General features: G+C 41.1%; 1 protein-coding gene across 1 annotated transcript in view; it reads left to right on the top strand.

The window, feature by feature from the left end:
* Positions 1-17,754, top strand: part of SEMA3D (semaphorin 3D) — a 148,311-nt gene that overhangs the window by 32,515 nt on the left and 98,042 nt on the right. The window contains exon 2 of the mRNA XM_058805919.1: positions 9,152-9,342. Within this exon, the coding sequence (XP_058661902.1) occupies positions 9,228-9,342 (115 nt within the window). The 5' untranslated portion in view covers positions 9,152-9,227. The remainder of the gene's footprint in view (positions 1-9,151; positions 9,343-17,754) is intronic.

Genomic DNA, 17,754 nt, shown 5'->3' with positions numbered 1-17,754 from the left:
GTCTGAATAGATAGCAGCATGTTGTAACCCTTGAAAATGGTAAAACTGATGATCAGAGAACACAGGACTGTTAAAGCTTTGATAACCTGCTGTCTGAACCCACACTGGCAGTGTGTTTTTCCTTACACAGCTCTGTGAAGTTCTTTATAGAAAATGAAACTGTGATTGCTTGTAATTTTCTGCAGTTTGCACAGGCACTTAAATTTAACAAATAAAGCGCTGGAAGAAGTGATGTGTGAGCCATGGATCTCACTGGGGAGCTACAGGTCTGGTGTCCCTGTGGAGAAGGTTGGCTGTGTCACTAGGGGCATGTGGGTACTGGTCCTGCTAGTGTGACCTTATCCAAGGGATGTCATCTCCTTTGGCAGCATTAAAGGAAATCCAGCTAACTCCTAATGACAAGGATAGAAGGTAGAGGATAGAGACATTAAAGCTTTCAAAATGTTTGGATGCTGTGATGGTGAGTACCTGAGAAAAACCCATCAAGAGGAACAGGTCCCCATTGAGTCAGTGACTTGTGTAAGCTCACAAGTGGGATTTTTTATAGAGATTCTGCTGATTCTATCACATATACTCCAAATTTAAATGAAATCAAATCTTAAAAAAAAAAAACAGGAAGAAAGCAAATGTGTTCAGTCTAACAATAAAATAACTGGGTTATTGGGCCAACAGAGATCACTGCTCTGCAGTGTACACATTCATAATTGTATCACTTTACACTTTGGCTGTACAAAATGTTGATCCAAAATCAGTTGGACAATGGAGTAAAAAAACCCTTCTCCAATAGACTGCAGGCATGTAGTCATGAATTATTAAATCAATTTGTTGGAAGTGGAAATTAAAATCCTTCCGGCATGTCTTTCCCTGTAGTGCAGTTTATACATTAAATTCTGCAGACTGTGCTGTACAGAGTTCACTGACAGTGCATCAAGTAATGAGGCCATACATTGATGAAAGGAATTTTAGGGAAATATGCCATTGGATATACAGCAAACAGATTTGATCAAAGCCCAGCTGCCATATGAAGTACACATTTTTTAACCATTGCTAAACTGTATTAGCCTGAATTCTTTTGAAAATTATGATTTGACTTTTACACAGCTGACAATAAACTAAATAATACTGGCAGTTAAGGAAACATCCTATCAGGATTTGTAAAATAGAAATAATAAAAAAAATGTTTCATTATATTAAGATGGGAACTACAACATGCAGTTGCCTCTGCTTAACATTTGTAACATTCTGTTTTTATCTGAGTGTCTCACAGACTTTAGATACAGCTGTGAGTGCCTGCAAGCATTTACACAAAATTACAAACTATTTGGCAATACATTAATGCTTACAACAGATAATCTAACTAGAAATTTTAGTACAATAAAGCATTGGCTGTGAAATGAAATTTACATTTTAAATATTTATGTAAACGTAAATCTTTGTTCCTTTATTTCTTTCTGCTTTGGGGAGGGTTTGTTTTGGTTGAGTTTTTGATTTAGTAGTGTCTGCTGGGCTGTGATTGTGTGCATGATCTGCAGGCTGTGTTCCTGCACACAGAGTTGGCTGCCTGGGGATGCCTCAGATGTATGTATGGCTGAAATATGTAACATATTGCTGTACAGTGTGCAATAATGGAGCCATACAGCACTGGGAGCTGGCTGAGGTCTGGACTGCTTGGATCAAGGACATGGGAGCCTCACCTACTCCCATCTGTAGATGAATCCATGCAGACGCTCGCTGGCTGTTCCTTTCGGAGTGTGCGCTGTTATCCACCTTGCTGCTGTGTCCTGCAGAGCTGAAAGTCTGGATTTGATTTATCACAGATTTCACCAGAGTGCTGCACTGCCTTCCCGTCAAGCTGGGTTTTTCACAAATCTACAAAAGTCATGGCAGGTCAAGTTCTAGTAACTAACCTGTAGAATACCCCATTGCCACTAGTTACTGGTAATGCCCCAAAAAATCAGCCAGTTCAGACTTCTGGTCCCTGCTAGAGGACTGGTGCTTCACTCCTGCATATGTTGGAAGGTCTCCTATGAAAGGAAATAACAGAGAACGGTTTTTCCATAGCAAAACACTGGCAAGAATTCCTGGAGGTGAAAATGAGACTGTAATCCTTCCTTTGTGTTGGCCAATGTAGGTTTATGTTTCTTCCAGCAGCAGAATGGTGGTTGCAGGGTCAGTGGTTTAGGTGGCTTGACAATGCTGCCTGGGGTTAGTTGAGGCTGCAGCAGCACAAATGCAATCTGCTAGAGTTCAAATGCTCAGGTCTCCCCAAAATGAGCATTTATTTTCTCTGATGGCCATCGTGACATTTTTCTGGCTTTCCAGTGTTTTCTCAAGAGCAGGCCAAGGCTGTTCCACAGGCAGAGCTTCCTGCAAGTGTTGTCTCCCTGTCTCCTTCACTCAAAGCTGAGCCAAACCACCCCAAGTGCTGCAGGTGGTGACAGACATTTCAGAGGAAAATTCTCTGTCTCTCTTTGAAACCCTTCAGACGTCACAGTACTTGGCAGAAAGTGGTTTTCCATCTAGTCTACCTTTTCATTAATGTCTCTAGGAATTTTCATGCTACTGCCTTTTTCTTTTCTTGGATACCAGAGTTACAAAACTCATCATAGAATCACTTTTCATAGCGTTAGTGGTTTTTTTGGTCTGCTGGGGAAACATGCTGTACTTAAAATAATGTAACACTGAGGTTTGGCTTAGGGCTCCTTTTGATTCTTATGTGTTGCTAAATCGTGCCTTACACTGCTTTCTTCTTTGGCTTGTGTTTGGGTTTTGTTGTTTGGGGTTTTTTTTGGGTTTGTTTTTTTATTTTTTGGATGATCAGACTTGTAGGACATTCTCATGTCCTTCTTAATAAAGAGCCTATGGAAAGCTGTTATTATGGACTTAATACCTGAAGTCATAGTTCCTACCCCAAAGAAAACAAGAGGAAACAAGAGGAAAAAGAACCCATAAGAGACACATATATACACCTAACTTTAGAATTAAAGGAATGTTGATATTTCTGTGCGAATATCCCAGCTTCACATCTGACTGGTGGGGCATTTTATTTATGTGCCTACCTCCTTTTGGAAATATCATTTTCAGATGACAAATTGCTTTCCATCCCATCCTTTTTCTTGAACAATAGATAGTGTTTTTGAGAAAAAGACTACAGAATGTAAAAAGCTATGAGTCTGGGGTTTTTAGGGGGGGGTGTTTGGGTGGTTTTGTTTTTTTTTTGGTTTTTTTTTTTGTTTTGTTTTGTTTTGTTTTGTTTGTTTTTTTGGGTTTTTTTGTTTTTGTTTTTGTTTTGTTTTTTTTGGAGGAGACACAATCTACAAATAATTAGTGTTAGAGAATAGCATTTGATTTATCATCAGTCTTGGATTTATGTGTTACATGTCTGAAAAATACAATGCCACAGATAAAATTTCTCAGAATCAGTGTTTGTAATGATAGATAACATGTCTGTGTGCGTGGCTGTCTATTTGCCACCTTCTGACAAGATTACTTCTGTGTCTGTGTGAAATCTTTGGGTGTAATCCTGACCTCACTGATATTGACCTGAAAAATATCCTGATATCTTTTGAGGATGAAGTGCTCATTTCCCATGAGTATAATATTAGGTGCCCAACAGTAAATTTAATGGTCAGATAAGTTCTTCAGAGCAATGTGGCACAGACCATTCTGTAAAGATTCTACCATTTCTACCAGTGTTTATCTCCAAACAGACCACATGCCTGTTAGGAATGATTTCACCAGTACATTCCCTTCAGAAAGATGCTGAAAAGTATGAAAAAGCTGACAAAATAAGGGAATACCTTCCTTCTTCTCTCTTTTCACTTCGTTAGTCACCATTTTTACTTGAGCTTGAGTTCATCTCAACAAAACATCCAGTGTAATCCTCAAATGTATTTTTTCTCTCTATTGGAGAGCTTTATTTATTATCAGATGGTTCTCTACAATAAGATTTTTTGCTGACTCTGTTCCCTCAATTACATCCTCATTGTCTCTCAGACCCTTCATTTTTCTTTGCTCTATTTGGTTCTTCTCGAGTGGGAATCACAGTAGTGATTTTTCTTGCTAAGTTATTGGTGTTGAATGGATGGTGTGTAAATCCTATGAGGAGCTCAGTAAAAGTTAAAGCCTTTATAGTTTTGCAAACCTCATTGTAAGCTGGGTTATGCTTCTTAGGAGTCTTTGCTAATTGCTTGGGTAATTAACAATCGCGAAGACTCCTCTATGGCAAAACCTCATCTAAACCAGGTACTCTAAGCCCAGTGATTTATGCAACACAAAATGAAAAAAAAAATCACTTACTGCAGGCTCACATAATGTTTTTTGATTGTACCGTTTTCTTTTTGTCCATTAATTTCTCCTGGTGTTGGGAAGTGAGGTAATGCTGATCTGGGGTTTGTGTAAAAAGCAGTATTTTTCTGAATCCTGAAAGAGAACATTTTCTGGACTATAAACAGCACAAAACCTACTTAATAAGTAGGAGAATAGTGATGAATAATACTGTTTACCAGTTCTTGGATGGAGTTATCTTTAACTGAGATTTCACAATGAAGAGAAAAGCATCTTCTGCCAAATAACAAACAGACCATCTAAAGGGTACAAGAACATAGTTTCATTGTGCTCTGGATAAATGTCATCTTTGTTATTGCAGAACTAAGTTAAGAATGTTAACTAAGTCTAAAGATGTAATTTTATTTTTAGTCTATTTGTTTTTCTAAGTTACTAATCTGAGCCATGTATGTTACAGTTTTCCCTCTTATTAACAAAGACAATTCAGTGTCCAGTTTATGATTATATTACAGTTTTGAACCACACAGTAGACAACTGCAGTAATTTTTCTTTTGGAATCTTTTGGAATTTGTATGATCATTTCAAGGTGAAATATATACATAATGCATTGGACACACATATCTGTATACTTGTGGTTAAAATAATGTGCTTTAAATTTCTGTGCATATAGATTTTCCACTTATAATAGTGGAAAATAATCTATTGAAATAAATAGATATTTATCTCTTAAAAAAGAGATGATAAAGCCATAATGTACCTTTCAATAAATATGAATCATAGGTGGGGTGATTTTTGTTTATTCTTGTAGCTGATTAGTTTAAATCTTTTAAAGCAATATATTTTTCTGAAAGGCCATTCATGCTATTTTGTTGATGTCTGGAAGGGACATAATGAACATCTTTATCTCTCTTCTGACTCCATAGACCAAAATAAAATAAAACCTCAAGATGTCAAACAAGAGTAGATGAGGACAAGAAAGAAAAACTCTTTCATCAGTGATAGAAAATTACACATTGAAGCTACATGGCCTAGGCAAATTACTCATTAGGTTTATAATGAATTTATAAGCTGATAGTGACTAGGTTGTTCTAGATTTTCAGTTGTCACAATCTGCAACATTGCTATTAGATTCACTAACACCGAGCCATAACTCTTTATTGGAATATAAAATTCTGAATTTTAAAATGGCTGTGGAAAGCTAGTGCTGGAAACAGGTTTTAAATTATCCTCCAATTCCATAAAGCCTTTTTTAATAGAATTAATTGAGATTTTCATGAATACAGTTTAAAAAGTGTGTGTTTGCAGATGGGTCACAGTCATTTCAGCTCTGGACTTCGTGACGCCAGGAGAAGTGGGAAACTACACAGTATTTGTGCATGCAAGATTTTGCATTTAGATAGGTTTGAGCTGAACGATCTGAAAAAGCTCCCATAAGCACAGAGCTCCTCACTGTCTGTGTGTTTGAGAAGGCTGAAGAGCTCTGTTTATTGCCACAAAGGGCCTGGAATAAATTATGTTTAGCAAATTGGCTCCAGGTTTTCTTGTTTCAGACAGTAGCTTTGGAGCAATCTGCTTTATGGGCTCCACTAGATGTGACCGATTGCGGGGAGGTGACACCTCGTTTTTGGGACGTTTTTGGGACGTGACATGGCACGTGTGCCAGGCAGGTCTGGCCCTTCTCTCCGTCAGGATGGCAGCACACTTGCAGCTCCACTTTGTGTCTTCTGGCACTTTAACCCACTGCCCAGTCCCAATTTATGGGCCCCGCTGGGAGGTCCGAGCAGGATGGAGCCAGGCTGCTCAGCCCCTCCCAGCCTTGTGCCTCCCGCCCCTACATGGGGCAAATAAAAGCTCCTTTATTCCGCTGGAAGTGCCCCCGTTTCAGCGAGGTGTGTGCATGGCTTCCTTCCCTGCCAGGTCTTGCAGGTGATAATTAACACAGTGCAGTGCCATTTCCTAGCTGAAGCCAAGGTGGGGAAGCAGCTTTAGCCTCAGTATTTTTCTTTTCAGAGTCTTTTTCCTCATTTATTTTGGATCCGTTCATGGTGAGGAAGTTTTAGAAGGTGTTGGTCCTTAGCTGAAGTATCAAAGAATTAAACAAACCAGTAATTTTTTCCTTCTCTGACCAAATTTGTCTTACTTTTGAGGGGAGGAAGGAATAGGGGAGTCAAATTTGCTTTTAGGTTTTATGTTTTATTTCTGCTCATGGGACTGTTTGCTTCTGCTCTGTGTGACTGTGGGTCTTTTCAGCACAGGACCCTGATTGACATTGCATGTGTTACAGAGAGGAAGGATATTTCGTCAAGATTAATGGCAAGTGAGTTGGCCTCAAGTTCATTAACCTGAGCTAGATTGTTGGAAGGACTCTGTGTGGAAGCTGGAATTGTATTAGAGGATCATCATAAACTAAAAATATATGTGACAATCTGGCCAGATTGCAATGAATCTAAAGACAGGACAGGGTTGGCTCGAGCTCACAGACCAGCTGCCTCCAGTGTAAACTAACTGCCTTGTGAAAGCAAATGGTTTTTCACAGACATTATTCAAATAAAAGGGAAAAGGGAAAAAAGAAAAAAACCCAACCAAAAAACCCCAAAGGTTCGCATTAGCAAAAAATGCCTAATTGAAAAAGTGAGGTTGTGAGCTGGGGCCAAAGGCCCGAGTTTGGTGCTGATTCTCAATCAGTTCAGCAAATGACAGTGCATTGACACAACTGGTTTTTTAGTCAAATTTAGTCTTGATTCTTCACAATAATTTGCCTCAAGTAAATGAGCCCCAAATCCTTTGGTGAATTCCCTGTTGGCTGAGGCCCAGACCTTCAGGCCATGACTTCTCAACATACTTGCAGTGAGACTGGCTCCCACTTAATTGCTTCTTTTTGAAGTATGGTTTGTCACTATCATCCTGCTGAAGATGAACAGGACTGGTGTCTCATCTTCATATATTCTTTCCCCTCCTCCCCTCCCCTTCTTTTCCCCTTCTTCCCCCTAAATAGATTTCTTAAAGGCAGTTTAACCCTACGATAGTCTAATCCACATCAGTTCCTTCGTGGTCCACGCTCAAATAGATGTGTTGGCACAGAAGTAAAGGCCTTCTCTTTGGATCTCATACTGTAATAAAGGGAAGGGAAAGATGAAACAGGCATTTCATATTTGTCTGTTTTCTCTCCATGTCATCTCATGAACATGCACTCCCCTTGGCCAAGACCAGTGCATTCAGACACAATGTGAGTGTTGAAGAGGGGACTGGGAAGAAAGAAGCTCAGTGTTCTGCAATAGGAGCTATGCTTTGGGCATTTTACAAATTATTTCCCTTTTTCACCATCATGCTCTTGCACACTTCCTTGTCTTTTACTATTGACAGGTCTGGAGGCTCAGAAAGCCCAAGTTTCATCTGAGACAGATTTCCTCTGTCAGAGCTGTTTCCATCCTTTCATGCCAGGAAGGATGAGCTGCGTGCATCAGGAGGTGTTGAATTGGTTCTGGGTGCTGCTGTGGCTCAGAGTTGCCTGACCCAGAGCTGCAGGAGCTTGAATGCCAGACCAGGGGCCCAAAGCTGTGCTGCATCTCTCATGGGCTTGTAAGGAACCTCTCCTTTGATGTCCGTGCAAGTGCTGGCTGATGTGGGCACTAGGATTGCTCTTTTAATCAGGCAGTTCCAGTACCTTTCAGAAAAGAATTTTCATGGCAAGTCATGAGCCATTAATCTCTTGACTAACCATAACATTTCTTTACTCCTTGGTTTTACAGCATTACTCAAACACTGATATTTGTCATTTCACCAGCTGTCCCCCTTGACCTCTAGCATCATGCACTTGCAGGAGGAAGTATCTGGTCTTACAAGTATTTTCATACTCTGACGTCTGTGATTTATTAACCATCAAGTTTTGCCTTCAGAACTCAAGATGCTGTTTAAAATAATTTCATGTGCAAAAGTGGAGTTATTGGGCAAAAGGGATCCTTGATAGCTGGGTACAAAGGACACCAGGATTGCTGTTGCTGTTTTCTTTTCAACTACTGTGCTATATGGCCTTGAGGAAATAGGTTCACTGCAGTTTTATGGTTCTGTTTTTGCATAGGGAAAATAAGGACAGTGATAATTGCTTTCATTTGTAAAACACTTCAAGATTTATGGAATAAGAATGACACTTACTAAGTGAAAAGTGCTGCAAAGCTGGCTTAGTTGCACAGTGTGCTAACAAAATCTCATATCAGCCTATTGACCCAGCCTGAAACACTCATTAAAGTTTATAGGACATTTTGGTGGATGAGTTGCAGTTATTCTGCTGGAAATATCATACTGAAAGCACTTTTAAATACATCATCTGCATTGACTGTTTTTTTCTATTAAAACTAAACACAGCTGCCTGTTCCATCCAGTTTTCTTAGTTTATTTATGAAAATTTTGATGGGTATGTACTCACTGTTAACTCTGCTTGTACCCCCATGGCATCTGAGACATTACAGTTCATTCTAGTCACAGCATAAACATAAAATAGCTGTTGTACTGAGATAAAAAGAGTTATAGAACATTAAGATATCCAGTGGACTGGTATGAACTAAGTTGTGTGGTCACTTTAGAATGGCAAATGTTCTTTTTGTGGATACTGTGTTGATTTAATTTGTGCTTGAACTTCAGCTGTGCTAGACGCTGGTGTTTTAAAAGTTTGCATATTTTTCCAATGTCAAAATGTGTAAATTTAGTATTAAAGAAACAAAACATTTTTACTTGTACTGGAGAAAAAAATACTTTTGTAGCAAAGAAATTAAATTAACTGCTCTTTAAAGATAGATCTGGCTTGCTTACAGAATTATTATTTATGCAGTAATGCAGGTCTACAGATGTTTTCCTTTTTTTCTTTCAGATAAAACTTGGGTTGTTTGAAAATTGGAGAGATATTTCACCGTGGTGAAAAAGAAGATACAGAAGAGGAGAGCAGAATGAGAGCTTTGCAAGTGCCACATGCCTGCAGCTTGCTGTCTTTAGTGATGCTGTTCCTTCCAGTCACTGGAACGTCAAAACAAAATATCCCAAGACTGAAGCTTTCCTATAAAGGTAAACTTTTCAGCATTTTTTTCTGATTCTGCTGCTTTTGTTTTGATGTGATATTGCCAGCAGTTCATTTGTATTACTTACCAGGAAAGCAAAACACAGTCCCAGAAATACATAATAGAAGCCTTAAGGATGGATGAATTCTGCCTAGTGATGGTATTAAATTCTGGGGGGGTTTTTCATGTTGAGGCCCATGTTTCTGAAATATAATTTTCTTTTTAAACTATTATTTCTGTTTGGTCCAAGAGGATATTAACAGACTAAATAAACTAGAGGGGAGTGGTACTTGAAACACTCTGTGGTCCATTGGAGACATTTCCATGTGGCTGATGGGAGATTTGTGAGACATGGAGGACATTCACACCTTCCTAGAGTATTAGAGAAAGTCGAGAGCTGCCTCAAGTGTTTCAAGGGGGCTGACATTTATTTTTGTAATTCTTTTTCTATCACTACATTGGTATGTTAAACTCGGCATATGTGGTTTTCTTTGTCCTTGCCTCTTTGGATCACAAAAGCATGTTTTCTCTGTGGAATTTCTTAGTCTTGTGTGTAGTTCTTGTTGAGAATGGTACCATCTGGGGAGTTTCAACACAGACATATTTATGTATTAATGGACAATTTTTAAAAGAAGGTGGATTTCTCATTCCTTTGAATGCAGAGTACACCTCCATAGGCACAGAGATGTGTCAGTGATGCTGTCTTCTTTAGCTAAAGCAAATGCTCTCCAGTTAGTTATGTTTCAACTATGTCAGCACCCTGCCCTTATGGGAGCTATTTCTGCTCTGTTTTTCAAACTTATGTCTTCCTATGCCTTGCAGAATTGCACTCAGGATGGTGTGATGGGGCAGGCTGTAAAGCCTTCATCAGGGCTTATGATACATTTACCATGAGTTTAACACCCAGAGGAATTTACTGAGTAAGCAGAATGACATGCTATTTATTTACAAGCTTCTCTTTTGCTAGATTTGCATGCCACTGTGCATGCTATTCCACTGTGTATAGATGTTTTTGGATGTGTTCGTGTGTGAGAGACGGAGGAAGTGAGATCAAGGGATCTTGACAACATTTTTATAAATTCAGGAAACAGTTGCACTCTCTGAAGCCAATGAATACAGAAACTGAAAGACATGACATGAGTTATGAAAGTTAGCAGTAAAACCCTCCTAACATACAGCCAGCCTTCTCACAGCTAGGCCTGTTGAGATAATTCCCAAAAGCAGCATATACCATATGGCAGTGGCATTTATTGTGGATTTGACACTCACGATTAGTGAATTCCTCTCAACTTCAAAAGCAGATAGCCTTTGGCAAAATCCTGATGGATGCATTTGGCAGGTAAAGAGGGGGAGAAAGAAAAATTATTGAGGTCAACACAGGGAAAAAAAGAAATGGCTGAAATCTTAGTTTGAAATAGTGGCAGAGACCTGCTGGGAGCGGTTGGGAAAATGCCTGAGCTCGTTTAAAAAGACAATGAGCAGATGATTGATATTTAGGCCCTGACCCAAACTTTTATTAGCAACTTTATAAACCTTTCAGTTTGGCTTGAGGGATACCGTTTCCTGTCTGAACTTATCCACCTATATCCCTGTAGGGGGGGAAAATGAACAACAGATACAGATGCAAAATAGCACATAAATCTTAATTTGGACAGGTGTGATGGAACTGAAAAGCCAGAATTTATGAGAATTTATTGTGCCTTGTCTTACTTTTCTGGGAGGGTGGAAGATGTGTATTTTTCCACATGGAGCAAGAAAATATTCACTGCTGTTTTTTCACACTGGTGTATTGTAAATGATACCAGTAAGGCTTATCATAATTAAACCATATTTTTGTTGTTGATAACAGGATGTCAGATGTACTGAATATTTAATAAAGTTGTCAGAATTAAGTCTACCTTCCTTCCCCCAAGTGTTTCAGATAAAGTAATTCCACAGTTTCTGTGAGTAAGATATAGGAGAAATGAACTGTCTTGCCAGTTCTGATAAAATTGTTAGTCATGTCACTGACAAGTCCTGGCATCTCTGTTCTTTGGAATTAAGACTTGAAATATCATTAGGAGGAGAATACAGGATTCTTTCCTTTCTTTGTGGAAAACAGATGAAAAATGGCCACACCAGGCAGCTCCAAAAACCTGCTCACATGCATGTCTGAAGGGAAGGTTTAATTCCATTCAAGGTGCAGTGTGTTTATGGCATATGTCCATCTTCCAGAAGAGCTGAGCATTTGCTGGGGCAGGAAAGCTGAAAGTAAGCAAGATTTTCCTCTGTAGTTACTGAATGTCCCAGCTGCATCAGTCAGTGGTGGATGAGGAAGAGGGGAGAGGGTGGGGTAGTTACAGATATGTCAGGATAACTGCAGGAGTGCTTCAAGAAACCACAGCATGTCACAGCTCCTTTGTGTTCAGACAGCAATTAAAATTTTAGACCTTCTCTTAATGGCAGTTACGGATTTTCATCTTCTCTGGGTTTTCATCTTAAGAACTGGCAATCTGTGCTGGAAATGTTAAGATATTCCAGTGAGTGATGTGGGGATCAATGCAATATCATGTGATGGATTTTCTTTGTTGTGTGCCCCAGTCTAAAAATATGTTCTAAAAAATCATGAATGTATAAAACTAAAACTACACACAATTCAATTGAAATATGTTGTAATACAGAATCAAAGTCATATATTCTCCACCTGTGTTAATGTAATATACTATAATCTTTAAATGACATATCTCATCCTTTATTTTCCCTGATCCGTTAGTTGAAAAATTCTCTTCTTCACTTAGACTTAACTTCTAGATATTGGTTCATGTCATTACTATCCTAGAAGTTGTCTCTGCTCTTGTGATGTTTTTTAGAGTGCTCTCACTGCATAGACCTTACTTAATCTATGTTTCTTAGATACTTCTACAAGTTTGAGGTGCTTTTATTGTTATGTTATAGATTTAATATATGGAGGAGCTAAGAAACTGTCTTCTAATAGAAGAGTCCCATGTTTAGAAAACCAGGGGATGATTTTTGAATAATAGTCCTTATTTTAATACTCTTTGTCTAGCACTGCCTTCGGTCTAAGAGAAACTGTGTATTTATCACTAATGTTCATGCAGCTGGAGATAACCTGTGACCTTCATCCAAACTGTAGAACTCCTCAAACACAGAAGTGATGTTCAGCTTCCCTAAGCAGCACATGCTTCTTTTCTGCTGCCTCATTTAATATCCTCATTCCAACCTCTAGAGCAGATGCAGAAGGTTTTCATATACCAGTCTCATTCATTAATGTCACTTTTAGGACAGCATCACTTACTAAAGAATGGAAGGCTCTGTGTCCTAATTCATATATGTTTAATTCATACAGTGTAGACAGTCTTGTTTCTGTCTACCTTCTGAATAATAATATTTTTTTAATTAATTGAAAGGTACTTGCATACATATTTTCTGAGTGTTTCTCTAGGTTCTGCTTTATAAGGAAGAGTAGAGCACAGCCAAACCAGGAGGTTGATTGCCTTCTAAGGAAAAGAAAACAAAAATTAAACATTTTTCAATTTGTGGCTATCCTAAAATTTCCTTGCAGAATTGCAGATTCCTAATTGCAAATTTAACCCTATTGATTTCATTTACTTTGCTGCTTTTCATGGACATCTTAGTTAGTGTAGTCTTTGCTATCAGTGAATGCATTTATTTTACAAAAGTGTGCACCCTGGTTTATTAGCTGAAGGGGATGCCCCAGCCCAGATTTGGATGTTGGCACCAGTGGCATCCACAAACATATATCATTCCTGTGTGGGAATGTGGCCATGCCCCAGAGCAAGCCTTGCTTGCTGTGAACGGTGGTGACGTGGTCAGATGACCAGGAATCCTGCATTGTGACACAATACATAGGGAAAAGCATGCCTGAAGGTAACCTTTGGCTTTTAAAACAGGATTTACTTAGCACTGTTAAAAACTACTATGGTAGTGATTTAAATCTAATAAACAAGAACATTATTCTCAGCTGATTTGTTTTTCTCCACATTGAATGAATTAAGTCTCAGTCTCACTCCCACTGAAGTCATGGCAAGTGTTTGGCCACTGAAGTAAATTGAAGCAAGATCAAATTCACACTCCTCACTTTTTTCATCTTACATAAGTAAACTAAAGACAGGCAGTTCTTTCTCCTCTGCTGAAGGATGACAGTGCTAAATCATCAGCTCCACATGGAAATTAGCCATGTTTAAGGATTGTTTAGTTTCATGCAGTGTTTTGCACACAGGATTTTCTTCCCCCTAAGAGTGATCCATTCTTTAAACATGGTGAAAAAGCAAACAGAGAACATTATGGTGCCAGGAATTCTTTTGAAAATTTGACTGGATGAGTACACTTGCTTAATGTTCAAAAATGGTCATTGAACATGCTACTTTACAATGTCAGGCATTCCATTCTCTATATTGTTTTTGTTTTAAACCTGTTTCATTTTATAACTGATGAGATGCTTGACTGTTGCATCAGAGCAGTTAGTTTGCTAAGTTTCAGTACAGCTGGCTTATTTCCATGTCATGCATTATTTAATTATCCATATAAAACATAGTTAAAGCTGTACAGCTCCTTGAGCCTCACTTAAACTGTCTGTGACACTGCAGTAATCCCAGTACTGTGATGGGGTGTTGCACAACTATGACTGGTTGGAATGTGGTAAACTGGTGATATGCAAGAGAGCCTAGAAATGAGTTTGCATTTTGCAGCTGTGCTTGCTCTGCTGGAAGAGGAAGTAAAAACAGAAAAATCCCTGCTCCTGTGGTAGTACCAGTAGGTGTAAATCTGAATGCTTATGAAAATCAAGGAAAATGTGCTGAGTGAAGAAGTGATGTTTTCCTCTTCTTTGTTATTTAATTGATTTTTGATGGCTTGTTATGTCTCAGAAAAATCTCTCAGATTCCTTTGCGGAAAAACGTGAAGTGTTTATGTGAGAGTGAAGACCCTACTACTGGAACATTGTATAGTTGCGCAAAAGACTTTGCCTGTTTTGTCTCAAAAATGCTCTCTGGAGGCAGTGATCATTGAGACTTAAAATATACCCTAGCTTGACAGTGGATGGGCACTGCTGTCCATGCAAAGAAAGTCTCTTGTATATGCAGTAAACTAAATATAAATGTGAAGGCATTTAGTAATAGGAAAACCAGAAAATTTCTTACAGACATTTTTTTCTTTTTTTAAGCTAGTGAACTTGAAGGTCAGATCCAACTATATGTTGCATTTTCTGCCATATAATTATCATATATATATAATGTCATGGAGAGCAGCTTCCAGTCACTGACATCAACAGTTTACACAGCAGTTGAACTAAGAATAACCTTGAAGAACTGACCCATATCAACCTTTTAAGTGTAAACTGTAGCTCACTACAGTTTTTATGATTTCATAGTCACAGAAGGGCCTCAATTGGATAAAAGAAGAATTGTGTTCAGAAAATATAGAACTATTCTGCTGAGTGTTCACTTGATTAAATCTTGGAAAATGAGAGGAAACAAAACTGAAAGAGTAATGCTTGGCAAATAATTTTTGCTCCATTGTAAAAAGAAGGAAGGGACAGCATCAAAAACAGTTTCCCTAGAAGAACAGGGGAAGATACATGATAAGTGGCATCAGCTGGAAGGAGGGCTGAAAACTCTTTCTTTGACTGCTTTTACTAATGACATCTGTTAAGCAAACCCAATTCAAAGCAATTTGAGCAATCCCAGCATTGTTCTCATTCTACCCATTATGGGATGGCGTGATCCGCCTGACATCAGTCAGTGTAGCAGTGGACGTCTGTGGTCACTGTTCAGGTTTTCAAGTCACATCCTGTTTCCCTTTCCTCCCTCCCCATTTCTGCAGTTCCATTTATAGATGAATCCCCCAAAGACAGGCTGAGAAATATAATCTCTCCTGTATTCACAGTCCTTTGGAGATAAATACAAAAAGAGACAGCAGAAAGAGACAGAAGTTCCCGTATCAGTCAGAAAGATTGACTAACTCTGAGTGAGACAATTTTGAGGATGGTGGGAGTTACAGAGGTACATCTTTGCACAAATTTGAAAAAACAGACATCCTACTTTCTGAAAATCCTGTCAATAGCAGAATTTCCCACGGTATTGAACCAAAGATTTTGAGAGCTAAGAGGATATTGAAGGGACCCAAATATTGAAATTTAGTTAGTTGGCATTTTTAGGATGGTATTAAATATTCATGTTCATCAAACAAGCAACCTGGATTTCTTTGAGAAAGATTTCTCACTAAATCTGAAACAGAGCATTAGCCTACAATACATCCTGCCCCAAAAGGAATAAGTATAAATACAAAATGATAAAAAATGTCCCCCACCAATATTAACTAAGAGCCTGCACTTATATACCGAGTACATCCATAGGTCGTGTCAACCAAATTTATATTTGCCAAGAGTTGCGTGGCGGGGCCTTTTTGCCTGCTTTGTCAAGGGAAGCTCTGGGGTTGCCAGGTTCCCAAGTGATGGGTCTGCACTTGGTGTCTGTTGGGGCTTTGGGTGCCCAGGGCCATGATGAGTTCCCTGAGCGGGCTGGGGAGGGCGGGCGGGGCAGGCCTGTGATGCGCTCTGGGTTCTGTGACAGCACAGGGGCCGTGTCACAATGGGGGGCAGGTATAAAAGGCCCCAGCGGGTGCCGCTGCCCCAGTAGAGCCTGGGCAAGCGGTGAGCGCACAGCAGTGAGGAGACAGGGCTGGGGGAGGGCAGGGGCTGCAGAAGGCCTGGGGCAGGAGCTCCGGTACCGGGCCGTGCATTCTGCCCCCGCACCCAGGGCCCGGCCCCGGCGGCAGCGCCTCGCTGAGGGCGCGGTGCTTGCTGGGGCAGCGGTGCAGGCCTGGCCGCCCGCCAGCTGCCGGGGCCCTCTCCTTCCTTCTGCCACATCCCTGCGGCTCCTGCGCCCCATGTCTGTCTCCATTCCGGCCCCACTGAACCCCTTCTGTGTGTCCTCCTGCAGACCATGGCTTTACTGCCAATGATCTTCGTGCTGGTGCAAAGCCTGATCCAGTACCCCCAGCCAGCTGGGGATGGGCTGGATGAGGCCACGCACCGGCGAATGAAGGAGCGTCAGGAGCTGCTGGACCACGAGATGGCTCGGCTGCTACAGGAGCTGGAGGAGCAGGACAAGGGCTGGGGAGCTGTGCTCTCTGGTGCCCTTCAGCAGTGGCCATTTTGGGTCGTTGCTGGAGTCCTGCTCCTTTTGGCCCTGTGGTTTACTTGCAGGAGAAGGAGCTGTGAGGCCAGCAACAATGATGTAAATGAAGGTGAAGACAGCGTAGATGGACGGGAAGAATGTATGGAGGTGAAGGTGCAGGAAAGCAGCGATGCCAGTGAACACAGAAGCAGAGAAAAAGACCATGATGGTGGCAAGGGAGAAAGTGGCAGTGATGGAATGGAAGACAGAGAAAAGACCCGATATGCTGGGCATGAGCAAGGAATCCTTTTAGTGGACCGCATAGAGTGGCCTGTGGAGGACCTGGAGAGAGGCTGCTCAGTAATAGCTGAGCTGATGGAGAGCTTGACGCGTGTCTTTGTGGACAGCGTGAGCAATACCCCCTACCCAGTGCCTCAAGAAGCCATCGGGGTGGGCAGTGCCTTTGAGGGTTGGAGTCCCCGTGACTGGGATGGGGTGTACCGTGTGCTGGTCCCACTGAATCCCCCACCAGGGCACACCTTCCACCTGGAGCCGAAAAGTGCAGGGCAGGTGGCAGCAAGGACCTTCAACGTCTGTGTGGAGCTGGTGTGCACGTGCGAGAAGGAGCAGGTGGAAGAGAAGCCGTTGTGCTTCTTGCACCACTCGCGGGAGGAGCTGCGGCGGAAGCAGAAGCGCAGCCTCCTAGAGACGCTCTGCACCAGCTCCTACCTGGACGTGGAAAAAACCTCCCGCTGGTTCTGCCAGTTGGTGAGAAGCTCGTGGCTGCAAGTGCCTCAGTGGCACTCATGGCACGTGGTGTTTCAGCCCTGCCGCCGGTCCTGCCGATTGGAGCTAAGCAAAGGCAGGGAGAGCCTGACAGTGGAGATGCTCTTTGGGGTGCGCCGAGGGGACTCTGACATCTTTGTGAGCAGCCAGCCCACCAAGGCCACCATCACTGCAAGCACAGCGTGGGCAGAGACGTACGCTGTGGCAGAGGCAAAATTCTTCCGGCACATCGCCAGGCAGCTGCCGTGTGAGAGCTTGCACCTGAAATGCCTGCAGCTCTTCACCTGCATCCTGAGGGACACAGGTTTTTCCAGCTCTACCTGGAAGACTGTGGTCATGCACGTGCTGACCACAGTACCTCTGTCCCGGTGGCACAGGAGAGCATTTGCATGGCGGCTGTGGGACATCATGGCATACCTGGACCGCTGCCTGCAGCTGAAACACCTGAGGCACTTTGTGCTGGGCAATGAGAGGCTTCCTGCCGAGATCAGCTTGCC

This window comes from Ammospiza caudacuta, chromosome 5 (genome assembly GCF_027887145.1).
Source record: "Ammospiza caudacuta isolate bAmmCau1 chromosome 5, bAmmCau1.pri, whole genome shotgun sequence".
Lineage (NCBI taxonomy): Eukaryota > Metazoa > Chordata > Aves > Passeriformes > Passerellidae > Ammospiza > Ammospiza caudacuta.
Note: the sequence above shows the minus strand (reverse complement) of the source record. Positions and strands in the feature narration are given on the sequence as shown.